Source organism: Rhinolophus ferrumequinum, chromosome 3 (assembly GCF_004115265.2).
Source record: "Rhinolophus ferrumequinum isolate MPI-CBG mRhiFer1 chromosome 3, mRhiFer1_v1.p, whole genome shotgun sequence".
NCBI classification, from domain to species: Eukaryota; Metazoa; Chordata; class Mammalia; order Chiroptera; family Rhinolophidae; genus Rhinolophus; species Rhinolophus ferrumequinum.
In genome coordinates, this window is record NC_046286.1 from 68,090,972 (window position 1) to 68,118,955 (window position 27,984).

Genomic DNA, 27,984 nt, shown 5'->3' on the forward strand with positions numbered 1-27,984 from the left:
CAGTGCTTGCACAGCACCTTCCTCCCAGAAGCCCAAACAATACAATAAAATTTGCCTATTTATTTTCAGCTATCTTTGAGATATGCCGCGAACAGACATGACTAATTTTCCTTTAAAGTAGCAAACAGCCACTGTTGCTAAATACTCTTGGCAAACTATAGCCCCCAAGACAAATCAAGCCCACTGCCTGTTTTTGTAAATAAAGTTGCACTGGAACATAGCCATAGTTTCCCATTTACATATTATCTGTGGCTGTTTATATACTACAAAGGCAGGGTTGAGTAGCTCTGCAGAGACCATCTGACACACAAAGCTGAAAATATGTACTATCTGGTCCTTTATTTATAGAAAAAGTTTACTGACCTCTGTGCTAGACTCTGTTCTAAGTGTTCTACTTACGCATCCTAATCTGTTAGGCAATTCCATCGAAAGATATAATTAATATTCTTATTTTCGAGTAATGGAAACATATACATGGTGGTTAAGTAACTTTCTCAGTGTCACTCTGCTACTAAATGGAAAGACCAGCCTTTGAATCCAGGCCAGCTGGCGCCAGAGCCCACTTGTTTACCCACCCATACAAACTGTCTCCAGAGGTAGAAGTTCAAGTTCAGAGAGTTTTAGGGAGTTGCTCAAATTCATGCAAAATATGATGCATACAAAAATCTCAACCCAAGCGCTCTACTCCCCTGGCTAATATATTCACTCAGACTAGAATGTCAGTGTGTGGCTCCAGTGAGACACTCAATGTTTGAACTATTCTGATGGGATATAAATAGGAAATATAGAGATCCTCTCAACGCAAAACTAACAAATGCAGAACAAACGTGCAAACACTTTTTTGTTTTGAGCTAAGTAGTGCTTCTGGTTGATGACTGAATAATCACATACGGGCTCTCAAAATTGAGTCACAATATCAAGCAATTCAAACTTTCTTCTCCTTCCAGGGAGGCCATAACCAGGCTGGGAAGAAGGCACTCACTGGCTCCTATGGCGAGAACAGGAGGCTTCCACTGAACCAGCGCCTGGTGGGAGCCAAACAGCACCGAGAGTTGCTGTGGGCGGCCCGGCAGGGGGTATGCCTGGGTGTACATGCTAAAGATGACCAAGTTACCAAACCCAAACTCTTCTATGTGACTCAGGTCACATCCCACGATGAACTCATTAAAAGACAAAGCATCCTGTTGGAAAACGGCCTTGCCATCTGTGACAAGGAAGTCATTGTTTTCACAAGCAAAGCTCTTCACATCAGCAAATGGGACATGAGGTAGGACAAGATGGGAAGCAAAGCCATCCAGAAATGTTGACATGAAGACTTGTGCGGTGTCATTGAAGTAAATGATTCTCTTTGACTGTGGTTTTACTGCGAAATCCTTTAATGTGCAACTCTCCACAATACGCACGACTTCCCAGTCATGACCAGATGGTACCAGGAGATTTACTCTATAAATGCCGTCTCTCAGAAGATAAAAGACATACCTGACATGGGAACAAAAGAAGCCTGGCATAATTCAATGCAAAGGTGGATGAGTAACCTCCTCAGTCCATTGCTTTATCCTGTTGCACAATCAGAACTATGTATCTCCAGAATTGGTCAGTACAGGATTTCCCAAGGTACAAAAGGGTAAAGGTATTTACTAAAGATATGCCCTATTCATTTAAGTTAGAAGTTGGAACACTGGAAAATTTCAACCTCACTCATAATGCTTAGTCTCCTCATCATTATACATGACTTTTTAAGGAATCAGAATTTAAGAACAGAAAGGGTCTTTAAAGATTTTCTAACAAGCCTACTCTTAAAGAAAAACATATGATATAAAAGTTACATGGTTAAATATGTTATTTATAATAAAACACATTTCTCCAAAATACACACATTTTTAAGTCTAATTCTGTCAAAATATTTTCCCATGCATTGTGAATGATAAAATAGAAGAAAGCAGAAACATTTAAACCATTTTTGAAAAACTTCACAGTTATTATTTTGCTGTAAATATCTCGCAGGACGACTTTGCATTTGTAGCAGACTAAGCTTTTTAAAATACTAACAGTTGAGCGAAGCGATAGGGCTACCATTTTACAAATCAGGAAAATAGACCCCACAAGTGAGCAAAACAGCTGAGGAGGACCACCCAGGAATCAGGAGAAAGGAGCCAATGGGAGAATTTTGAAAAAACACATAATTTTAAGCCAAATATGATGGCAGTCATGCAGGTGAATTTCTAATAATGAAAAAGGAAATACTGCCAAAATACTTCAAAATACAGATATCAAATCTGTAAATAGAATTTTAACTAAGACATAAAACTATTAATAGGGATATAGCTGATTTGGGATTTATGATCATGGAGACAGATATTAACAAATGTATACTTTTGCTTAGTAAATCTTTCTTATCACAACCCCATGGATTGGCAGGATTCGAACCTCTCATCACAACTCTCAAACCATTTCCCTTGTCCTATTCAGTCCCGCTCTTGTTCTCCTTGATGACTATTCCAAATCTTTATCAATTTTCTCAAGATTCCTGTGCTAGAATAATATCCTGAAATATAAACTCCATGTTGAAATATGAACCTATGTTCTTCTTAAGAGAGGGTTATAGCAAGCAAAAAGCAGAAACGACTTGGCTCTTAACCTTCTGCTTTTGTTTCCCAAATTCAAATTGTTACGGGAAGTTGGAGGGATTTCAGAGTAGATAAAAGGAAAAGATCTGGGATGAAGATTACAATTCTCACACTGAAGAAGGGAAGAGTGCACATCTCTAATGCTCATCCACCACTTTGAAGGGGAAAGAAAAAAAGAAAGATGAGGAGAACTGGGGTGTAGGGGAAAGACAGGTGGGGGGGGAAAGCAAGGGTGAGGGGAGCAGGGGAAAGGTTTACAGTAAGTAAAACTCAGTGAGTGATTAATTCAATGGTGCAAAATAACAGCATAAAGGAAACCATTTTTAATAGCAGGAGAATCAACTATTTCACTCATCTGGAATTCTTTAGGAACATTCCATTAAAATGTTGCTAAAAGTTACATGTGACTTTTATAGAAACTCTATCATGGGGAGATGATTAGAAGACAGGTCCTGGGAGCAGGAAGTCACCTACCAGCTTCTGTGTGATCTTGGGTAATTACTACTAAATCAACCTGTGATTTGTTGTCCTATTTATAAAATTAGGATATTAGAAGTACCTACATTATAGGATTGATCAAGGATTCAATGAATTATTGGAAGTAAGGCACTTAGAAGCACTATTCAATATCATTGTCATTTCTAGTCACATTTCAAACCCTAAGCACAAATCAATTTTATCCTAAAGAAAAAAAGAGCCACCAAAGACTCCACTGAGGTGCGTTTTGAGGGATTAATTTCGTGGGTGAAGTTTATTATCCTCAGAATGGGTCATTTTGTGTAATTGCCAGCAACAAAGTTTCATTTCATAGGATCTTAGACTTTTACAAATGAGGAAAATAAGATCCGGAAAGCCCAGAGGACTTGCCCAACATCACAGGATTAAAAAAAAACACTTCTATACTTCAATGATTCATTCAGACTTAAGATGTTAAAATAAATATCTAGTAAATTAAGAATGAATATTAATAAAAAGCTTGATTTTAAATCAATAATGAGCAATCATTTTTTCAAGAAGGCCAAATTGTGAAAAATAAAAAATGTTATGAGCTATATTATTTTTCGTTCAAAATGAAAATAACTTTATTTCTATAGGAAAGAGAAAGACTTAATCTTACAAACATTGGCTTTACTTATTTGTTACTATCCTGTAATTATCTGCTCATATTTAAGAAATAGCCCCAAAATAAATCCCCATGTTTTCATCCTTCATAATTATGTGCATTCTGAGATTACAAAATACATTCACAGCGAACACCTTAGTCCATCCTCAGAATAACCCAGCTGGTAAGCACTATTTTCATCCCATAATGATGTGATAAAACAAAGGTCACAGACATGAACTTACTTGCTCGAGGTCCTACTGCAATTTAGCAGCTTAGCTAAAGTGTGTCCATTTCATTTGTAGTTGGGGGGAAATAGTAATGGAGAATTTGCTTTTGTTATTAACCATCAATTCCTGTCTCCAAAGGCAGATACTGGCAATGTTCTTGATAGGTGTGAGAACCAAACCAGAGAAATGAATTGTCACTGAATTGCTCAGCATAAGAAGGTGCAATGAAAGGAGGAAACAGTCAGAAAAGGGCTTCTCGCTCACTGGGAACACTGAGGAGGCAATGAGTTCTTAGTGATGCCCTAAAATAGTGACAAACCCAGTACTAGAAAGCAAGTCCCTGAGTCCCAGACAAGAGGTCTTTCCCACATACCCATATTTTACTGTGAATGAGAGAGGGAAAACTATTGAACTAGAGAAGTTGTGGATCAAGTTTGAAAGCAGTTTCCTCATGGCTCTACAGAATGAAAATTTTGCTTGTATTTAATTAAAACTGAAATAAAATAAATAAGTTGGCTCACCTGGTACTGTGATATTTCATGAGCAAGCAAGTTTCCCAAATATCCTCGCCAATGGAAGATAATATACAAGGTAAATACTTACCCATTGTACGAATCAGCCACAATTTTTTGAGGTGCGATAATTGACGGAGGAGTAATTTCCTCAATGTTTGAGCAGTTCTCTAAGTCACAGACATATACCTAAAGAATCAAAATTACATCAGTAAGATTAGGGTCTGTCTACATTCAATTTAGTGAACTTGTATTTCTTGAGCATCTGCTCTGTGCTTACAATTATGCTAGTCACTGAGCACTTTTTGAAAACATAAACATGCCCTTAAAGGTCAGTTTTATAACCTATATAAACTGATAAGTTTATTATCCTATTTGCATCAATAAAATACAAGTGCCTCTTTTCCAGGCTTGTGAAGGCGTTCAGCTATTTTTAATATTTAAGCTGTGTCCAAGCTTCCAGCCATAGTGATTGTGATAAGCCTGTCCCTCTCAAAGAAGGAAATTTGAAACACATCAAGACTGTACCTCCTCAAAGATTTCATTAATACTGTATTTTCAGAGACCTACTAAGTTACCCCTGGTTATTATATAACTTATAATGCTTGCAACCTATTTTGATCATGATTAGCAGTTTTACCTAGAGATAACAGAGGTACCGCCACTATCTTATGAAAGACGAATTATCATTAGTATAAACTCATGGCTTTGAAAAATCACAAATATAGATGAATTTTTAATGGTAGCTCAGGACTACTACTAGGTAAAGTCTAGAGTCTCCTATAGACCACATCTATGATTCATTGCTAATCTAGCGTCTAAACATAGTAACTAATCAATAAGTAATCATTGAAGGAAAGAATTATTTTTTGGTAAATATTCCAAAATATGCATATGAATATCTGTGTCTAGTTATTCACTTTAAATTCTCAGACTGACCAGTTCATCCATGATGAAATACATTCTCTGATAAAGCCAGTCTATGGAGATGGAAGAAATTAATCCTGAACCTCTGTAAAAGATTCTCAGGTCAGACACATCAGACATGTTGGCAGCCTCCTTCACCCAAATGAGAGTTCCTTCAGAGAAATAAACAACTTGCCAGGGGATGCTAACTGATATTCCTAGAAAAGCCATTCAAATACATGTGCATTATTATATTACACCAGACAAACACTTACATGAAAGATAATTTATTTCTTTAACTTTTAATAAAGAGATTACTATAGCGTTCTTTTCACACTAAGGAAACATTTCTCTCTTAATACTGACCTGTAATATTATGGTATATAGCATCTGACTGAAGGCATTGTGCTTCATCTACTAAATGTTTTAAAGATCTCTTTCTAAGAGAACTTTTTCTGGATAAAAAGAGCCACTGTTCCTCTTCTTGAACTGAAACAACAACATGATTTACAGACAGACCAACCACATGCACACTGACACAAAAAGATCCAAACCACCGTCCAAAGCAAGAGGACTAGCACTTGAAAGAAATTGGTCAGATTTTCTCTGAAGGCGTTGAGATATTTCAACTTCAGTATAAATCACATTATCCTATGATTGGGGTAGGAGTACAGTGTCAGTCAAATAGGTTGTATGTGTATGTTCCCCTAAATGCCCTCAAAATGCATCACATGATGCTCAACAGCGTGGCCCCAGTTGGAGCTCAGCTCATTATCCTCAGCCATGAGAATGTGACTGCTTGGTGGAGGTGGTCCAGCCCAGGCCAGACTGGGTTGTTGCATAGCACACAGATCTAGATAGATATTGGTGGTCTTCATTTTGTCTTCAGTATCTCTCCCTTTGAAGCAGGAGAAAAGTCCTTGGAGGAATGAAATCTGAGGATTGCAGAGCTCTGCTTGATGTCCTGTTCAATTGGAGACTCGTGAAGTGTGTGCTGGTGAACAAGTGTTAGGGCAATTAATAAATGTGATGCAATAATCACAATGACAACAGCCTTAAGCCTGCCCTATATTTAACTTGCCCTTTAGACGTGTTGTTTGCATAGCAAAAATACCTCTCCTTCCCTAGAGTCTAGTAACAGCCAAAAAAAACAAAGGCTGGTGATAGATGACATTCAATACATATTGGCATAGATGTGTGCGGATTAGGGTAAGGAGCAATCGAGTCAGCAGATGGGGTTCTGGAGAAAACAGAAAACGGACTCCTAGAATTCTGAATCTCTCAAAATTCTTTTACTAGTTTCCCCCAAATATTTCCGGTGTTTCTTAGAAAGCATTATCATTTATTATGTTGTTCACATAGGCATCATGCAGTAAGTATTCACCTTCTCAAGGCAATTGTTAAAATACCAAAACCCAAAAGAATGGTACTTATAAAATAACAGAAACTAATTTGTCTGAAACTAAAAAAAAAAAAAAAAAGCTAATTTGGTAGACTGAATATTCAAAATGGTAAAATGTAGATTATTAAGTCCCAATATATTTAAAAACCTTAAGGAGACTGGAAGAAAAGATATCTAATAGGTATTAAATGATGATACACAACGTAAAATGGGAGTTACAGCAGAAAGTTTCTATGTATTCCCTAAGTATGTAAGTGTGAGTCACAATCACTAGTAATTTCAATTGAAATTAAGGATTTGCTTGAGGCCATTTTTTTAATCCCTAATTTTTTTCGTTTTAATTTTTGAATTCCTAAATTCTAATATGAAAACTTTCGATCTAACAACTTGCTTCTATTTGTCAAATTGAAAGCGTACTAAGTACTCAAAAGACTGTTCCTTTGAGCAGAAAAGGTGGGGTCTGGAGGAACACCAGGTGACCCAGGACTCAGATCTGAAACCACCCTTGCCAACCCCTCAGTTCCATGAAACAGAAGAGCATCCCTGGGCCATACCTGCTGGGGATGAAGTGGTAATACTAGATTCTGCTTCTGGCCCCTCACCAACTTCGTTTACTGCTGCAATAGAAAACCTATTCCAAAAACAACGTGGAGAGATGTGTTTCACATGGCATGGTGTAAAAAGAGATAAAAATAGAAGGAGCAATGTTTCTATTTAAAGGACGATGTGACAATGCATGTATTTAGTTACTTGGTGCCACTCTTAGGCACTAAAATGACTATCAATCACATCCTTGTTTGCATTCCCCATAGAACAATTCAGGGTCATGGAGGTCAAAAACTGAACTCTACTATCTGCACTACCTCCATTCCTACCCTAATTTAACTGGTCTTAGTAAATGCTAGAAAAGCTAGCAATAATAAAATAATCCTCTTAATGGTTAATAAAAAATAGCATTAACAGAATTTCACTTCTTTATTTTTTTATGTTGGATTAAATAAAGAAACGATATTCATGGTGTTTATGTCTTTATCAGCCCATATTTATAAGGATTCTCTGACTATAATAGAAATGCTTGAGAATGTTTTTGCTTAGGATGGTGTAATGTAACAAGCAAGCAAACTTGAGGAAAAACACAATGACTTCATTCCAATAGTACAGAGTGAATGAGAATACATTTAAACCATTTTTTGGCCATATTACTTAAATAATTATCATGCCTACAGTCATGCTGGTTACATTTTCCTTGTACCACTTAATTCTTACCTGTAGGAGGTATTCGGTAGAGTAGAGTAAAACTGGAAACTGGTTCTCTGTGTTCCTGAATCTAATTTTTGATTTTTGCTGATCAGCCTTAAGTTATAACCCAAAATAGGTCCACCTGGGAATTGGGGTGGAGCCCAACTGACTTCCACAGTGTCAGGACTTGAGCTCTCAATATTTCTAATGAATGGAGCTGTTTCAGGAACTAGAAGAGATAATGGTGACATAGTGAGCAGAAATATGTACAGGGCTTATGTTTTTAAATAGAATAGGAAAAAGTCTTATTTTTTGAAAAGTTAACATAAATATTTTTTATTGATATACAAAATGATAGAGAGAAGATGGAAAGATATCTATGAGCTACAACTCTTAATCTCCAAATCTTACCAGTTAGCTACTTTCCTAAGGGACTCTTTCAAATGTTACTTTCGTCACTTCTAATTCATGAAATAAAATTAAATGCGAAAGTATACAAATAGGATAAATGTTCTAGAAGAAAGTTGTCAAACATCTCCAGAGACTTAAATGGATTGAATGTAGGGTGGAAGTTGGGAAAAAGAGAATCTGTAACAAAACTGGAGTCAATGATTAACATGAGTTGAAAGAATCAAGTCCTGGGGCCTGTTCACTCAACAGAGTGCTATAGCCTGACTAGTTCCAGCTGAAGATATGGGTTCAGATAAGCACAAATTAGAACAGTCTGCTTCCCTTTTGCTGGCATCAGCTCTGCTGACCCAGACTATACCTTCCTTTCCCCAGTTCCCAAGGTCCCCTGGAATCCAGGTTGAGTGCACTTTAGCTACACTCCTTTCCTTGCAAAGAATTAAAGAAGCATGCATTAATTAATTAAGCACCCACTCACAGACTTTAGAAGCTACCTAAGTGGCAAAGAACAGGAAGGTAAACAAATTATCTAACAACCTGTCTTCCATCCAGGTCTCCACCTACTTTGCATACTTCCCACTCCCTGAAACCACTCTTTTACTTCCTCTTTCCATAGAAAGACATACTTCTATGTCATTTTGCTCTTTAGTAGACTTCTCTCCTGAACACTTTTGGCAAATGCTCTGCATCATCCCTGTCTTGTTAGCGTTGGGAGAAATGAGATAGTTCAGCACTTACACTGAATGAGTTTTTAAAAAGCCTCTTAGTTGATCGCTCAGCCCTCCTCTGATACAATTGCTCCTCAACTCTCAGACTAATCTTTGGAAAACACAAACATTATTACATCACTCCTCTGCTCCATGAACAGTGTCCCCTTGGTGAAGAGGGAAGTAGGAATCATCCCCCACAGAATTACATCAAAAAACCTAACTCACTAGGGTCCATGCCTCGCCATGATCGGCTCCACTTCAAGCAAATTAGATGCCACTTACATGGCGACATGTGATTATTATCCAAATGTCCCCCACAAAAATCCTCTTTGAAGGGCTGGTCAGGTTAGGCAAAGTATGCTCTGCCTAAAGCCATTCTACTTAAAAAAATTATCTTTATAAGGGCCCCAATTAAAAGGCATTTATATCACCTAAGATCATATCTCTCATAGCTAAAAGAGAATATGGCCATGAGGCAATGGAACACAAAACAGATAACTTTGTAAGTTTTGATGTGGCTAGAAAAGTGAGACAGAATTGGAGCATGAGATGTTATCCATGGAAAGTACACCCAGTACAAGGTCTGGAACACCTGCAAGGTATGTGGGCTTGTATCCAGGAGAAAGGCCCAGAAATGGAAAGCAAAATTTGTTTTTCTCATTATTTTGATTTGACTAGCCAGGGACCACGGGCCCTGGTATCTCTCCAGCACTGGAAAACAATCCAACTCAGAGAGTACATGAGGCGTCGCTCTGAATAAGTAAGGATACATGTATTCTACTGTGATCTGGAACATTTCAAACATGGCCCTAGGCTAGTGTCTGACCTGAGGTTCTAAGGATGTTCAGGGAGTAATCAGCAGAGGTGGCCACATACACCCTAAAAACTAATAAGCAAGAAGTAGGGAAGGGGGAAAATGCCCCAACCAACTTCAACCGCCGTCTAGCTATGCTTACTTAGATCCAAGGTCTAGTTTAGTCTGAGGGTTTCTGCACACAGCTGAGGGGTAGGGACATCTATCATCTGGCCTGGAGTACGTCCTCCCAGGTCCCCTCAGCTAACACTGAGGGTGAGCACGCCAGACAATTCCCCCTGGGTGTCTGCCCCAGGCATTCACCTTCCTGAAAGGCTCCAGGCTTGAATCCTTTTCCTGCTGTGGAAGCCACATCTTCAAAAGCAGAAATCAGAAAATTCTCCAATATATGTACTATTTTTTTAATCATCTCAGATGAAATGTTTAAGTAGTATAGTAACTTTCCAGGTGGTCCCTCTACCTCTGTACTTTCCAATCTCTCTCCTTTCCTCAACCCATTCTGTGCGTAGTTGCCAAAATTATCTTTTTAAAGAGGATGTGAAGCAACTACTCCTCCACTTTAAAACCTTCCATAACTACTAACTGCTTATTGAGACTTATTCTGACCCCCTTCTTTACTACTGCAACCCGAATCTGCTTTCCTTCCAGACCCCCATTTCCAATTCCCTAAAGTGACAGACCCTGCTTAAATATCCCCTTTACCATAGTGCACAGTACCGTCCCACTTACAAACACTTTCCTTATTTATTATGTTTACTGCTTAATTTCTCTTCCACCAAAATGTGAGCTCCACAGGAGCAGGGATTTTTGTTTTGATCATGGAGGTATGGTGAGCGCCTAGAACTCTACTTGGCACATGTTTAAGTACTCAATTGTTGAATGAAGGAACCAATTTATTTCATTGTTTAAAATAAAAACCAAGTAAACCAAAGCTTTAGCATCATCTCCTTATTTCATAAGCAATGCGTGCACGTCATACCTCCGTAAGGATGAGTCCTGTAAGTGGGACTCGGGGGAGAATACAGCTGCAGCTGGGCTGTGAAGATCCAAACCACTCGAAAAATATATTCAGTGAAGGGATGCAGGGACTCTACCACATATGAGAGTTTGGACACGGCCTAGATCAACGAGAGGTCAATAGTCAGCACTTACAGCTGCACTACTATACATTGTGACTCCACAGATTAATTTGTAGAAGATGGATGGCCTTTTGGCTATTGGGTGACCCATGGTCTGCCAGACCAGATGAAATGGAGGCCTGCAGCTTAGAGCTGAGCCATACAGACATCAGTCTGCATAATTCATACAAAAAGTCTTTCCTTCTTCAAAATTGCAAAATTATGGATTCAGTTATTTGGCACTTATCACAAGGCTTTGCTTTAATTTTTCTATGTTAATATACTTGGTGTCTTGGGACTATTTTTCTCTGAACTGGCTCATGCGTCATGAAAGGGACAATCCTGATGACCTCCCTGCCCTCCATCCTAGTTAGAATCATTTTAAATGGGATGGCAGATAAGGACCAATAATACAAGTAGTTGGTTATGTGATGCTGTGCTGAAGGAATAATATATATGTCCAATAATATATTTTCCTCAAAAATAAAGCAGTTAGCATTAACATGTTACAGAGTAGCAGAGATTAAATACATCTAATCCAACCACTCATTTTATTCCTGAATCTTCTCCAGAATGTATATCTATAATTACATGTAGTAATTTGGGACTTTTAATAACGTGGGGGGAAAGTCTGTGTTTAAGCACATGGACAGGTTTTCATACCTCAGTGTAAGTCCAGCTCCCCAGAAGTTGTGCATATTTCCATTGAATGATGTATTTTATCCCAGAGATGTTGGCAGATTTCCATCGTAATGTCACACTATGGTTTCCAATGGAAGAAGCAAAGGGTGCAGTGGGGAGGTCAGAATTCTCTGAGAAGAGAAAACAAGATTTCATTCACTATGCAGCCCTCTCTGTCAAACCAGGAGAGAGGATGCCCGTTTCATCAAGTGTCCTCAGGATTCTGTTGCTACAACTACGTCTTTGCCACAGTAATTCAACTGAATAATTCACCTGATGTGCACATTCACTTGGTTTATTGTTTAAAATCAGCCAGTCAGTTTTTTTCCCCATCGAATTCACTGTTATCTCTGAAGATACTTTTTTTTTTTTTTGAAACAGGCCAGCAGCATGAAGCCTTTTTGAGACTGTCCGGTTTTCTCTTGCAATACCACTTCTTTATAGGCTAGAGGGGTGGCTGCCAGAGCCATCCTGTGTCCCAGGACATAAATCCCAGGACATTTTTTTTTAAATTTTATACTATAATTGTGCTGTTATTGCCCATCTTGTCAGCAAATTATTTTTACTTGTTCAAGTAATTGTACTCAAAAGGATTTTATATTCAACGGTCTTGTCTTGCAGTAAAATGTTTCGTGACTTCTAAGCATTAGTGAAATTACAATTGTTTCACAGGTTTTTGGTGCTACTTCCCAGGCACAGATCAAGGAGCTAGACGTCTGAAAGGTATATACCACTGGGATAAAATTAGTTTACTTTACTTTTGCTGTTTTCCAAAATCATGACTAATTTTGGAAGTCTCTCTGTTTGCTTCAGCTTGCTTCCCCACCACCCCAATTTTTTATAGCGGTAAAATACACGACATAAAGTTTACTATCTTAACCATTTTTAAGTGTACAGTCCAGTGGTGTTAAGTACATTTATATTGTGCAACCATCACTACCATCATCTTCAGAATTCTTTTCATCTTGTAAAACTGAAACTCTACCCATTACACAATAACTCATCATTCTCCCTTCCCTTCCCCCTAGCAACCACCATTCTACTTTTTGTCTCTATAATGTTAACTGCTCTAAGTATAAGTGGAATCAAACCATATTTGTCTTTTTGTATCTGACTTATTTCACTTAGCACAATGTCCTCAAGGTTTACTCATGCTGTAGCATATGTCAGAATTTCCTTCCTTTTTAAGTCTGAATAATACTTTATTGTGTATGTGTATACACACACACACACACGCGCGCGCTGCATTTTGCTTATTCATTCGTCCTTCAGTGGACACAGGCTGCTTCCATGTTTTAGCTGTTATAAATTCAATATGGGTGTATAATATCGGTGTATAAATACCTCTTTGAGACCCTGCTTTTAATACTTTTGAACATATACCCAAAAGTGGAATTGCTGGATCATATGGTCATTTTATCTTTAATTTTTCAAGGAACTACCATCCCATTTTCCACAGTGGCTATACTATTTTACATTCCCACCAGTGTTCCAATTGCAGTGTTCCAACTTCTCCAATTTCTCTTCAACACTTTTACTTTTTTTATGGGTATGAAGTGGTATTTCATTGTAGTTTTGATTTTCATTTCCCTAATGATTAGCGATGTTGAGCATCTTTTCATGAGCTTATTGGCCATTTTTATATCTTCTTTGGAAAAATATCTATTTAAGTCATTTGCCAATTTTTAAATTGGATTGTTTGTTTTTTACTGTTATTGAGTTTTAGGAGTTCTCTATATAGTTTGGATATTAATCCCTTCTCAGATATAGCATTTGCAAATATTTTCTCCCATTCTATTGGTTCTTTTTTATTTTACTATGTTGATAGTCAACATACTATGTTGACTTTCTAGGCATAACATTTTTTCATTTTCATAAAGTCCAATTTGTTTATTTTTTTATTTTTTTGCCTGTGCCTTTGGTGTCATATACAAGAAATCATTGCAAAGTCCACTGTTGTGAAGATTTTGCCCTGTTTTCTTCCACTAGTTTTAGAGTTTTTAGGTCTTACATTTAAATCATGGATCCATTTTGAGTTGATTTTTGTATATGATGTTATATAAGGGTCCAAATTTATTCTTTTGCATGAGGATATCCAGTTTTTCCAGCACCATTTGTTGAAAAGACTATCTTTTTTCCCCATTGAATGGTCTTGGCATTCTTGTTGAAAATCATTTAAACATATATACAAGGATTTATTTCTAAACTCTATATTCTAGTCCATTGGTCTATATGTCTGCCTTTGTGTCGATACCACACTACCATGTTTCCCCGAAAATAAGACCTAGCTGGACAATCAGCTCTAATGCGTTTTTTGGAGCAAAAATTAATATAGGACCTGGTATTATATTATATTTATTATATTAAGACCATGTCTTATATATAGTAAAATAAGACCGGGTCTTATATTAATTTTGCTCCAAAAGACGCATTAAGAGCTGATTGTCCAGCTAGGTCTTATTTTTGGGGAACCACGGTATTTTGATTACTTTGTAGTAAGATTAAAATCAGGAAATGTGAGTCCTCCAGCTTTGTTCTTCTTTTCAGGATTTGTGGTCCCTTGACATCCCATATGAATTTTAGGTTGGGTCTCTCCATTTCTGCAAAGACCATCTTTAGGATTTTGATAAGGAAATAAATATTTTATTTTATTTATTTCACTCCTTGGTTAAGTAAATTCCTAAGTATTTTATTCTTTTTGATACTATTGTGAATGAAATTGGTTTCCTAATTTCCTTTTCAGATTGCTTATTACTAGTGTACAAAAATGCAATTTGATTTTCGAGTGTTGCCTTTAAATTATGCTACTTTGCTGAAGTTGTTTATTAGTTCAACAGCTCTTTTTGTGGTATCTCTAGGATTTTCTACATAGTATAAGATTATGTCATCAGCAAATACAATTTTACTTCTTCCTTTAAAGTTCAGATGCCTTTTATTAGATCTATCAAATATGATGACTCTTTCTCATCTAATTTCTCTGGCTAGGACTTCCAGTGAATAAAAGTGGCAAAAGCAGGCATTCCTGCTTGAACTTAGAGGATAAGCTTTCTTTTATAGAAAAAGAATCACTACTCTGGTTGAGAAAACATGGTAAATTTTTGTAAGGAGCTTAAAATGGCTAACTACAAACACCTATGACCTCACTTTTCCAAAAGATAGCAAAATTCTCATCACTATAGATACTGAATCTGGGCTAATTAAAGGCCATACAAGAATACTCTGTGACCCAGAAAAAAAATAAAGCCATTGTTATCTAAAGGTCTAGATTACAGAGAGGCTTAGCACAAAGCTTCTCTGCTGGTTCTTCAATTTATGATTCATTTTTGGCTACCATAAAAATACAAGGTAAAGCACAGTTCCACTTTTCACCTTTTATGGTGAGAAATGAGTAATAGCAGGGATTGGAACATGCTGTGGGACACCTTGAAGAGGAGTCCAGTGTTGCAGAGTAAGGAGGAACCATGAGGCATCAAAAAAGATGTAAGTTGAGAACTGGGCAGAAGAGTTTTGTAAGTATAAGTAAATGTAAATGTCATAGCTAAAAAAAGACATGTTTCAAAGCCATGGTGATGCATATGGAAAAACAGAGGTAAAGTACGTTTATTCTATAACATCAAGACAAAAGTTAACCAAATGAGAAAGAGAAGGTAAACTGAGCTACATACTACCCTTAATACAGTGCATAGCAGACTGGATAAGAAGAGACTCTGGAATGAGATAAGTGGGTTTTAATTCAAGTTACATCTCTCCCTAGTATACAGCCCCAAACAAATACTTACACTTGTGCCTCATTTTTCTTATCCGTAAAATAAAGATGTTAACAGTATTTATATCTCTGAGAACAATAAAAGCTAATACCTATAAATTACTTAGATCAATTCCTGATTCATAAATGCCTAATAATAATTATTTGTGTTTCAATATATTATTAGGTATTATCATTAAAACAGTGGCATTTCCTGACATCAAGTCAGCTCAGGATTCACATTTGTCTCTCTCATTGAAATAGAAGTGATTGTATCTACTGAACTGAGGGCCAAATCTCAAGTTCTAAACATCAGTCATGTGTTATTTCCCCTATTTTGCTCTGAAAGACGTTTCACTGAATTTATCTGAAAATGATTTCCATCTTTGAAATGATTGAAATATAGATTAGATGGATGGATGGATAGATAGATAGATAGATAGATAGATAGATAGATAGATAGATAGATAGATAGATAGATAGATAGATCATACTGAGATGTAGAAGTTTAGATATTTAAAGAAGTGGCTCATTATCCTTACAGAAGCACAGGTTCCTAGAGTGGTGTGGATTCTTTTCGGTAATAGTCAAATGTGTCTGCTTACCTAGCACTTCCGCTTCATATGCACCGTCAGAAGTGCTACAGCCGATCTCACAGGATTCTCGCTGTGGGACAGATAGCACATCAGTCAGTGCAGCCTTTGTACTGCTTTGGCTGATAAGCTTCCCTAAACACTGAAATCTAAATGCCTGATATAAAAGTATACCTCTATATCAATTATTTCAACTATAATACTTAAAATTCCCATTTGCCAGTGGGATTAGAACAGCACCTTTCAAACATTTTTGACCATGTCCCAAATTTCAAAATACATGTAACAAAACAACTTAGTACATACATATTGGTGGTGGGGCGGGTAAAATTCTTGAAATAGTACTTTTATTTTTCCTTTTTAAAATAATTTTATTGAGATATATTTTATATATCATAAAATTCATCCATCTAAATCACACATTTCAGTGTTGGGTTTTTTTTTAGCATATTCAGAGTATCACTGCAATCTAATGTTAGAATATGTTCATCCCCAAAAGAAATCCTGTACCTGTGATGCAATCTTATCTATTCTATTCTGTTTCATTTTGTTTATTGTGACTCTTTAGTCATTACCTTGATTTCATGATCCTCTAATGGGTGATAACTCGCAGTATGAAAAAACACTGTGCTCAACAATGCAATTATGTTTGCCATCTTAGTCAACGTTCTGGTAGCTAATAACCTAAAACACTATCTTAAAATTATGTTTACTTTGGGGCCGGCCTGGTGGCTCAGGCAGTTAAAGCTCCATGTTCCTAACTCCGAAGACTGCCGGTTCAATTCCCACAGGGGCCAGTGTCCTCTCAACCACAAGGTTGCCAGTTCAATTCCTCGAATCCCGCAAGGGATGGTGGGCTGCGCTCCCTGCAACTAGCAACTAGCAACGGCAACTGGACCTGGAGCTGAGCTGCACCCTCCACAACTAAGATTGAAAGGACAACAACTTGACTTGGAAAAAAAAAGTCCTGGAAGTACACACTGTTCCCCAATAAAGTCCTGTTCCCCTTCCCCAATATAATCTTTAAAATAATAAAAAATAAAAATAAATAAATCTTACTTAAAATCATCAAAAAAAATTATGTTTATTTCAGATATTCATGCTTTCCTTGAAAAATTAAAAACTGATTATAAGCTTTATAGGAACTGAACATTTGAATGAATATCTTAATATCAATGTTAAATTATTAAAGTCTACAAAAATGTAATAATGGTTAACATTTTATCTCATTAACCAAACATTTTGATGACAAAGACACAAATTTCCTGCAACTTTTAATAGATGCATTAACATTAGCTATGAAAAAAAAATTTAACTTGGAGAAAAGGTACATTGTAAAATTACAACACAATAACAATCAATCTTCCTATTATCATTCAATTTATAATTATAATACCTAGAACAACATGTTATTGTTTCTCATGAAAATAGTAGAAACCATGGCACAATTCATTTGCCCTAAACATCCCAGATAGAGGGCTTTTATTTGCAAATACTAGCTGTCCAATGTTTGATCTGTACTCACAAAGGAAATGGACACTGATAAGCGCAGGTTTGCTCACTTAAGGATTAATTTAAACAACTCAGTTTGGGCTCAGGATTATTTAATTTAAGGGTTTAGTGTACTTTTCCCATCTTCTTTCCAGGTTTCAGTAAAATACATTCAATACATTCACTAACTGCAGAGAATAAGGAAGAAAATTGCAACTAAACTTTTTTTCTTTTAATGCATTGTAGTTAATGATAGAGCATATGCTTTATGGGTAAGCAAATGAAATCAGCAAAGAGAAAGCTATCCCTAGATGTGCTGCTTCTTCTCTCCCCACTACCCTCTCCTGCCCAAGCTTCAGGAATTTGAACCTTTCGAACCAGGTTAGAGCGATATATGTGTATATATATGAATGTGTATATACATATATACACCTATATACACTTACATATACACTATATATATATATGCACAAAGGTATATAAAACACAGCAACTATTTTTGTCAAAAATGGAATTACACAGTCATTTTTATACCCAGAGTATAACACTACAAGGAAGAATGTTTCTGTACGCTGAGAATGACTCAGGTTTCTTCATTCTTTTTTTAACAAGAGACAAAGACCTGGGGTTTAATGAGATCCTTTTTGCAAGTGATAGCCAACTTACCTCACAAACTGTGGCATAGGTATCATTCTGCACAGAAAAAAAAAAGAAAAGGAAGACTGTTTAAAATCTTTAAAGCCATAAATTATTTTAATGACATTTAGCTGTATATCTCATATTCTGAACGTCATTTATTTTTTCCAAATCAATTTTTTTCCAAATCAATTTCTTATCCCACCATTGACAAACAACCAATAAAATCAATTAAAAGCGAGGAAACACAGAGCAGGGCCTACTGTCCAGACAGGCCATGGAGGGAACAGTTATAAAAATGATGTTGTTTGTATTACTGGAAAAATGGTGAGGCGTGAGGTCTACTAGACAACTTCAGTCAGCTAAGAGGCAATCTGTGATGGACCAGCTTAGAGAATGAGGGGGTGTTGGCAGATGCCCAGGGAAGACAGAACTTGAAATAAAAACCACCACTAGGTAAGGCCAGCAGGTCCTCTGCCCAGACTGGCCGCTCCAGTCCACTCTGCTTCCTGAACTGTTTCTGACAATAAATGGTGCTGCCATCCACTCACTCCCGAGTGTTGTCTGTACACCTGCTATTTGCCCCTCACTGTGTCCAGTGCAGGAGACAAAGTGTGAACAGGAAAGAGCATCCTGCCCTGATGGGCTTACATGTCAGGGCAAAAGATGTTTAAACATATAACTAGACAAAATAATGATTTAAATTGCAATTTGTAGAAAGTGCGACCAAGGAGAGGCGAAAGTGTTTTCAGACTGTATAATAGTTGTAAGGTCCAGATAGCACTTGCCACACCTTCTGGTAATTTCTGTTCTATGAAGCACGTAGTCACAAATATGAGAGTGGGTGTGTATAACTCCTATGACAGACATCTGTGAGGCCATACTGTAAAGAAAAGCTATGAGGAAAGGCTAATGTCCTTATTTAAATCTCAATACTACAATCTGAGTTCTTAATAGAAAGTGACAGCACCCAACATTACTGTGATCCTTGCTGATTTAATCTCTGACCTAAACAAAACAACCTAAACAAGGCAACCGACTCTTAAATCAGAAAATTCTTACCCATGAGACCGAGTAATGACAGTATATCAGGTGCTATCCTTAGAAGGGAGATTCGATTATTATCCTAATTTATTGACAAGGAAAGTAAAGTACCAAAGGTTAAGTACCTTAAGTAAGTGATACACACTGAGGGACAAAGCCAAGATAAATCAACAGTGAAAAATAAAGTTTTGGGGGATGCATTCCTACATAAAGTGGCGCAAACCTAGGTGCTTATGAGCTCTGGATTAGATCGTTACCATGTTCCCTGCAGAGAAACTTAGAACATGATTTTGGACCCTGCTCTCCAAAGAAAGGTCTGGAGACACACCAGCATTGCATCACTTGGGAGCTTGTTACAAGTGCAGAATCTCGGGTCCCACGCAAGACCTATTGAATCAGAATCTGCACTTTAACAAGATCCCCATTTGATTGCATATTAAATTTTGAGAAGCGCAGGACAAGGAAATATAATAAACATGTAACATTCTACTAAAAGGCCTTTCTAGTTTGGAGCAATTGGGCATCCCTGGGTGTCATGGTTTTTTTTAACCTCCCTTGGTCTCCAGTTGCATTAATAGGATTGATCTCAATTTATTCCCTATCACTACGTTATTCAGTCTATCATACTTTCCCTTTAGAGTCAAGCTAACTAATTGAAAGCCCGTGGACATTCAACTGGGGATCTTCTTAGACAACTTTTCTCTTGAGGGAAAAATTAATATAAAAACAGAAAAATAAATAATACTTACACACTTTAAAGCACAGTTTTCCTGATCTAAAGAGTTCCAAAAATGACATCCTTGGATGCACTGCAAGAGACAATAAGAGGCAGCAGTGACTGAAGAGGTATACTTTTTTGTCACCTGAAAATGCAACATAGTAACAAAAAGTGTTTTAGAAAAAGGAATCTACCACAGAAACTGTGGCCTCTAAAGGATCAGGATTTCTGGGACTCTAAGCAGAGCTGTCCCATTTACAGACAGAGCAGAGCTTGGTGTGGTTCACTGCAGGACGGCAGGGGTGCAGAGTGGAGGTCAGCCTGGGCTGGGCAGGCTGAGAACGCAGAGAATAGCTGACCTTCAGGGAGCACACTGTCCACTGGGTGGTTGGCAGCAGGTAAAGTCTAGGAGAGCATGGCATCAAACACATCGTGGGGCCAGGGGTGGCCTCATGTGACAAGCAAAACTCAAAGCTGGGAGTCAACCGGAAGGCAGCGTATGAAAACCTTAATAGATGGACAGTTTGGGAAGCCAGCTGCCCCCTAGCGTCCTTTCGTCCCATACTTGCCCTGAAAAGCTTTTCCCAAAGCTTCCCTGGCCTCCTATTGGACAGATTTAGCCCATTTACCCTCGCCTTACTCCATCTGTCTGTGTCTGCAGTTCTGCAGACCATTCTTTCCCAGGCTGCAGTGACCCCTGGATTGCCATTCTCATTCCTCTCAGTTCCTTCTTTTTTGCTGTCTCTTTTGCCTCCCTCCACCCCTTTTGGGTTTGTGTCCTATCCTCAGCTTTTTCTCTAACTGCTCTTAAAGTTCTCCATGAGTGAGCTCTTCCACTCCCTCGGCTTCAACCACCCTAGGTGTCAGTAACCTCCAAATTTAAACCTCAGCTGAGGCTCCTTCCAGAGCTCCAGACCCAGATTTCCAATTGCTCATTAGACATCTTTAGTTGAGTCCCCACAAGCACTGCATATTCTGCATGTGAAATATTAAATTCCTCACTCTCTACCCTCCAATTCACTCTTTCTCTTAATTTTCCATTAATACTCCAATTCACTCTTTCTCTTAATTTTCCATTAATATGCTACAATCTTCTGAGCCAGTTGAGCCAGGAACCAGGGCGCCTTCTCTTCCTCTCATTCCACTGGCCCCCTGGGACAACCCCTCACCAAGTCCTATTGACTCATCTCTTTTTTTTTTTTTTTTAAGATTTTTTATTGGGGAATGGGAACAGGACTTTATTGGGGAACAGTGTGTACTTCCAGGATTTTTTCCAAGTCAAGTTGTTGTCCTTTCAATCTTAGTTGTGGAGGGTGCCATTCAGCTTCAAGTTGTTGTCCTTTCAGACTTAGTTGTGGAGGGCGCAGCTCAGCTCCAGGTCCAGCTGCCGTTGCTAGTTGCAGGGGCGCAGCCCACCATCCCTTGCAGGACTCGAGGAATTGAACTGGCAACCTTGTGGTTCAGAGCCCGCGCTCCAACCAACTGAGCCATCCAGGAGGCAGCTCAGCTCAAGGTGCCGTGTTCAATCTTAGTTGCAGGGGGCAGAGCCCACCATCCCTTGCGGGACTCAAGGAGTTGAACCGGCAACCTTGTGGTTGAGAGCCCACTGGCCCATGTGGGAATCGAACCGGCAGCCTTCGGAGTCAAGAGCATGGAGCTCTAACCACCTGAGCCACCGGGCCGGCCCTATTGACTCTTCTCTTCATTAACTGAAATCCATCTGGGTTCCTCACTCACTCCCTATCCCATTTTTCTTCTGTGCCAATCACCACTTGCCAACAGTCTCATGAGGGGCCTCTCTTGTTTCCACATTTGGAATGATCCTTTTCAAACAAAACCGAAACACACCCTCTCTTACCTAAAATTCTGTGTGTAAACATAACCAAATTACCAACGTGGTATGCAGAGCTCTCCGCGATCTGGCCCTGCCTGACTTGACGACCTCGTCTTCCATCTCCCCATCCTCCACACACATACCCCATTTTCCAAGCAAGCTGAAGTGTTCTTACTTTCCTGAACAAGTTCGGCTACCTCAAACCTTTGCATCTTAGCGCAAAGAGCTCCCTCTGACCGGTATACCCTTTCCCCTCTAGGTCTTCTAGAAAACTCTTCATCTTTGTAGTTTTAGTTCAAAGGTCAGGAAGAGAAGTGAGATGCTTTTCCTCTTGTGTATTCTCCTTGCACCTCACCCACACCGCTATTCTGGCTCTCAGAATGCTGTCTAGTCATAGTTTTATGTATGTGTCTGTGTTTCTTACAAGGTTGAGAGTCCTTTAAAACAGATACCTCATGAATTTTATTCATTATTAAGTCCCTATTACCTAGCACAGCACCTGGTTCATACTTACGCTTTGAGTCACTAAACATTTGTTGAATAAATGGACACAGGTGCAGAAAAGTAATAAAACCCTAAAAGTAATTGTTAGAAATATTGAAGACTATCTAATGCAAACTTCCCAGATAACACATAATAAAACTAAGTCTAAGAAATAGTAAGCCATTTGTCCAAAGCCACACAGCTACATAGAATCAAAATGATGGACTTGAATTGGTCCTGTGCCCTTTCCACTTCAATACACTGTCCCTGACTTCACTTTTGAATATTCTGTAATTCAGATTTATAACTATTTTCGATTGTCCTTCTTCCAGCTGGGACAACTAAATGAGATTTTACTTAAGAAATGTTCTCATTGTAATAAAACCTGATCATTGCTCCCTTTTTATCAATGCAAACACTGTAAAGTTTTTACCAGTAGAAACAATTACTCACCGGTTCACTCAGATTATATGGCATGCCAGTGTCAAGCTGCCTGCCCTGAAATGAAGAAGGAGGTAATAAACACCAGCTCTCAATATTGTGCTCAGTATAACTACCACACCTTTTTATAAAAAAAAGTTTCCTGGAATAGTGCTGCTTCTTTCGTGTTTCTAAACTATAAAGCACGGAGCCAAATGTGTTAAAATCATTAAATCAGCCATGACATCAGATAAAATGCCAGTGCAAATTATAAGATGTAATGTCTTAGAATTCTGCAGAAATGGTAAAGGTGGGAGTGGGGATGTGGCTACGCGGAGTGGGTAAGCACAACGGATTGTTACAAAGAATATTAAACAAGCCTGTAACATCAGAGGACTCCTGGACTAAACATGAATTATGTTCGGATTTCTCTTTTTAAAAAACAGTCTTATTAAGAGCAGAGAAAAATACAAATTCAGAATATTACATAGATTAAACATCAGATCACTTGTTTTTCCTCACATTTCCACAAATTTTAAGAACTTTGTTTGTGCTGAGGGAATATGGAAGAAATAGGAACCAAGGGGGAAAGTCTATAAATTGTTCATCCACTCCCTGGTCCCTATATGAGTAGATGCCTTTGTAAACAGAAGGGCTTAAGGGGATGGCAATACTGGGCGTATGATAATCAGATGTGTACCTGAATAGTGTTTCATGGATATGATCTCATTGTCAACCTGTCTCGCAGATGATTGATTTAGAATTACAGGCAACGGAAAACTAAGTGACTTTTTCTAGTTGGTATGCTCAGAATCCCCCCTGAAAAGTTGCTGAATTTGAATCACTGACTTGGAGAGGTGATTAATCCAACAAGGAGCAGGACATGTGTCATTGGCCGGTTCTGAACCTGGAACAAGCAAGATATGTTCCAGGAGGTGACAGAAAATGCAAAGGGGCTCGCGAGGTGGTTTGAGCACCTGTGGTGGCCTTCTGAGCATCCCATGCTTTTCAGAGGGTAGAGAACAAATGTTTGTCACTAAGTTCTTTGAGCACTTTCTCTCCTCCATGTAAGCACCATCCATGTGTCTCTTCACTCTATCCTCTGCACCTAGAACTGTGTCTGCGGGATAACAGGTATTCAATAAACATATACAGAAGGGATAAATCTATGAATTTAAGGTGGCGACTACTTAGGAATTTTCCAGCAGTTTTGTCCCTTAGAAGCATTGTCCAGTGGCCTAGCAAATGTTGCCTTTTTTACTTTCATTTGATCTGTAAATAAAGATTCCTCTAATCTCCATTTCTTAACCATTTATATTTGTAAAGAAGGGGGTTTAATACATTTTTGTTTTTAGATACTAAATACTTAGAGTAAGAACTATATCTTTCATATAAATTGTGCAACTACGTGCTTAATAGTACTTTGTTTCCATGATTTTGTTCAAAATGAAGCTTTTGATTCCCCTTTATATGATTGAACCACTATCGTACACACTTGAGTGTATGATAGCGATTTTGCAATTGAAATTTTTCCTATCCTTTCAAAAATCTGTTAGCTCCTGAAAGCAAAAGGGTGGACACTGGGTAGTTTTTGTGTTCCATTTTAAACAATAGGACAATCATGAAGTAACATTGTAATAGCATTGAATTCTTCTGTTGGCAGCTCTCAAGATTAAATTTAACAGGCTGAATGCAGTGCCCATCAAGTGGTCCCATGAATCAGGTCTATGGGGTTCTGAGAAAGCAGGTTTTGTCAACACTCTTCTTGAATCAACATTTTTCCTCCATCCCCCTCCTCATCATCATAGCTAACATTTAGTGATCAATTCCTATATTCCAGGCACTCTTCAAGATATTTTACACTAAATCTCATTCAACATCTCAACAACCCTATTAGGTAGGTATTATCATTAACTCTATTGTACAGGTGAGGAACAGGGAGATTTAGTAAATTGCCCACGAGTTAGGATTTGAAGGGGTTTTGGGGAAGCTGCCTCCAGAGCCTGTGCTCTTAACCGAAGTAGGATGCCTCCTGCAATCTGCACCAAATTCACATGGCTCACTTTGGAGGTAGGATCCTGCCTGATTTACCTTAGTTCACCTGCTCCAATCATCTGCTTAAAACACACAATCCCAGTCTTGGATCTTAAGTCCTCTTAACCCAACACCTCCTTCTTGGCACAAGCTTTCCTATGCCACCCACCTCAGGCGGAACTAATTTCATTCTTTACTTCCTACTCTAATAAATGAAACTGAGCAGGATGATCTGCAATTTAATCCCACATATGACCCTTGCTCCCACTGTGTTATCTTAAAAGTTACCTGTGCTGTCTAAAATTAGTATTCTCAACTGAGGCATGACTAAAATAATATTTAGTTCATAAAGTTCTGTGAGGTTTCAATTAAATAATGTATTAATCATTATATAGTACAGTGCTAAGCACTTAAAAATCTATTATAATATTATATGCAAACTTGCTATAAATAGCCTTTTGCAGACATGCCTTTGGTTAGCTATAAAATAACGTCTTCAGATAAATTTCTTGATTTTTAGGGTTAAAGGTATATTTTTCCGTTTAATTTTGATATTTATTAACCAATTGTTTTCTAGAAATCTATCAATTTGCATTCTAACCAACAGTTCATGAAAGTGCTGTTTTATCCAAACTTTGCCAACTATAAATGTTTTTACTTTTGCCAAAATAATAGAAGAAAATTTGATAATTCATTTTTACTGTGCATTTCTATGGTTTTTATGAAGTTGAACATCACAGGCATTTTAGCCATTTTAATATATTTTTTTGAAGTAGGTCTTCATTTTCTCAATTTATTTTAAATACTGTTTTATATGTATAAGGGTTGGCAAAATTTTGTTTATCATAATACTTTTTTCCATTTTTTACTTTGTTTTTACTGTATTCTGTTTATTGTCATATAGTTTAACTTATTAAGCAGTCAAATTTATGAATAATATCTTTTAGGGATTCCTGATTTTTGAATCAGGCTTCTTAGAGCATTCCCACTCCAAGATTATAGAAATATTTATTCCTAATTTATTTCAGTATTTTTATGAGATAAAGTCTTATTTTGTTTTTGTTATTTTTCTGTATTTAAATGACATCTTTTAAAAATACTACCTAGGATTTATTTGCATCAGATAGTGATGTAAGGAGTTGGGGTTTTTTAATCCATTTTTTAAACTTTTTTTAAGGCTTTCATTTTTTTTTTTAAAGCAGTTTTAGGTTTACAATTGAGATTAAGGTTCAGCAATTTTCCATATAACTCCTGCCCGCACACATGCACAGTCTCTCCCATTATCTGACCAGAATAGTACATTTTTTACTAAAGATGAACTTACATTGACACATCATAGTCACCCGAAGTCCACAATTTATGTTAGGGTTCACTGTTAGCATTGCACATTCTATGTGTTTGGATAAATGTATCCATCATTATAGTATCGTACAGAGTATCCTCATACCGTAACGATCCTCTGTGCTCTGCTTATGCATCTTTCCCTCCAGCCCCCTAAACCCCACTGCTGTCATCCACTGAGCTTTTCATTATCTCCAGAGTTTTATATTTTCCAGAATATCATAGAGTTGGAATCATACAATATTTAGCCTTTTCAGATTGGCTTCTTTTACTTAGTATTATGCATCGAAGTTTCTCTTGTCATGGCTTGATAGCGCATTTCTTTTCAGTTCTGAGTAATAGTCTATTGTCTGGATGTGCCAGAGTTTATTTGTTCATTCACCTACTGAAAGAAGGAGGTTTTTTTTTAATTTTTTATTCTAAATGGATAGCCACACTTTAGTTTGAATTATCATCTTTTTCATATTTCATACTCCCTTATGTAAATGGTGTTATCTCTGAACTGTATTCTGTTTCACTGGCCGGTCTACTCCTACACCAATATAAACTGTGCTACTTTCTGGATATTTTATGGAATTTTTGGATTATATTTTTGTTCTATTTTTTTGTTATAAAGTTGTAGATTATATACAAGAAAAGTATTAATGTTTGTGCTTTTTTGAACAAGACAACCTTCTGAACTCTATTTGTTTCTAATAGTCTTTTATTGACTTGAATTAATACTTCTAACAAAGCACGTGTCAACAGTAGTGCCTTAATTGTTGGTATTTATTACTCAAAAACTGGGTTTTGATGCCAAAGAAATTGAGAAAATTGTGATTAAACAAAGCCGTTCATATACTATTGTGCTCTGCCTTGTGGATATACAAAAAGAGGGTGCGACAAAAAGTATTTCCATAAATTATTTGACCATGAATCTGTTTCTTTTTCGTAAAGGATCTCATAATACTAGTGTTCTGAAGAATATTATTTTTTCTTCTCTGCAGCACATAGCATATATAATTCAAAAACATTAAGTCAATTAATACACTCAACTGATACATACAAATCCCTCAATTAATGTAAAATACCCATGCTCAAGCATAAAACTATGATTTGTGCACTTTTGGGCAGCAATTCTAACATTCTTTTGTACAAGAATCTTTTGTGTGTTTTTTTAAAACAGCAAAGATGCCTCAAAATCAAGAACCATCCAGTAAAACCAAAGATGATCTTCAAGGCAAATGTCCATGCTAAAAAGGATGACACAGTAAAAAACAATCCAAATAGCATAATAAAGTTGAGCACTTTATATATCCATTCCCGTAATCCATGGCTTTTCTTTGTTCATTCACCTAGTTGTTGTCCCTCCAACCGCTGTGTGGGAGGCCCAGATGGAGAACATTTAGTACAGTCAGATCGGCAGACCCTGTCTCTTGCTGTCACCACTACATCAGCTGTGCCTTTCTCTGTAGGTGGTGAACGGAAGGCAACTCAACAAAGGAACAAACTGTCTGCTCCTACTGCCAAACCCTAAAGTCAAGGAGCCCACACAGAAAGATAAGGTAAAACTAAACTTAACTAAAAAATGAAATAAAATAAAGTGACAACAACATTGGAAACAACTAACATCAGTTTTGATAGTAGCAACATTAACCAATTATGGGGGGACATTCATATGATGGAACATTCTAAATATATTAAAGATCCTGTCTCCATAAAAACTTCAGGATTTAGGGGAAATCTCACACTATAATGGCAAATGAAAAGCTGGGTGCACAACTGTGCATAAAACTATATACACCTTTGAGGAAAAGCCACTGAAAGAAAATATAATCAGAGATTAATAGTGGTGGAATTGTAGGGGTTTTTTTCTTTGTTCTTCTCTATCTTATAAATATCTTACAATAAATATGT

The 27,984-nt window shown here is 37.4% G+C and overlaps 1 protein-coding gene across 2 annotated transcripts in view; it reads right to left on the reverse strand.

Annotated features, from left to right (window-relative positions):
• The window catches only part of ROS1 (ROS proto-oncogene 1, receptor tyrosine kinase), a 96,501-nt gene that overhangs the window by 67,294 nt on the left and 1,223 nt on the right, over positions 1-27,984 (reverse strand). For both annotated transcript variants that reach the window (XM_033102665.1, XM_033102664.1), the window contains exons 2-13: positions 22,747-22,791; positions 20,008-20,067; positions 18,245-18,271; positions 16,100-16,160; positions 11,732-11,880; positions 10,930-11,068; positions 8,046-8,247; positions 7,334-7,410; positions 5,744-5,866; positions 5,411-5,595; positions 4,563-4,660; positions 983-1,479 (exon numbers count right to left, since the gene is read on the reverse strand). In XM_033102665.1, coding sequence (XP_032958556.1) covers positions 983-1,479; positions 4,563-4,660; positions 5,411-5,595; positions 5,744-5,866; positions 7,334-7,410; positions 8,046-8,247; positions 10,930-11,068; positions 11,732-11,880; positions 16,100-16,160; positions 18,245-18,271; positions 20,008-20,067; positions 22,747-22,791 — 1,663 coding nt within the window. The remainder of the gene's footprint in view (positions 1-982; positions 1,480-4,562; positions 4,661-5,410; positions 5,596-5,743; positions 5,867-7,333; positions 7,411-8,045; positions 8,248-10,929; positions 11,069-11,731; positions 11,881-16,099; positions 16,161-18,244; positions 18,272-20,007; positions 20,068-22,746; positions 22,792-27,984) is intronic.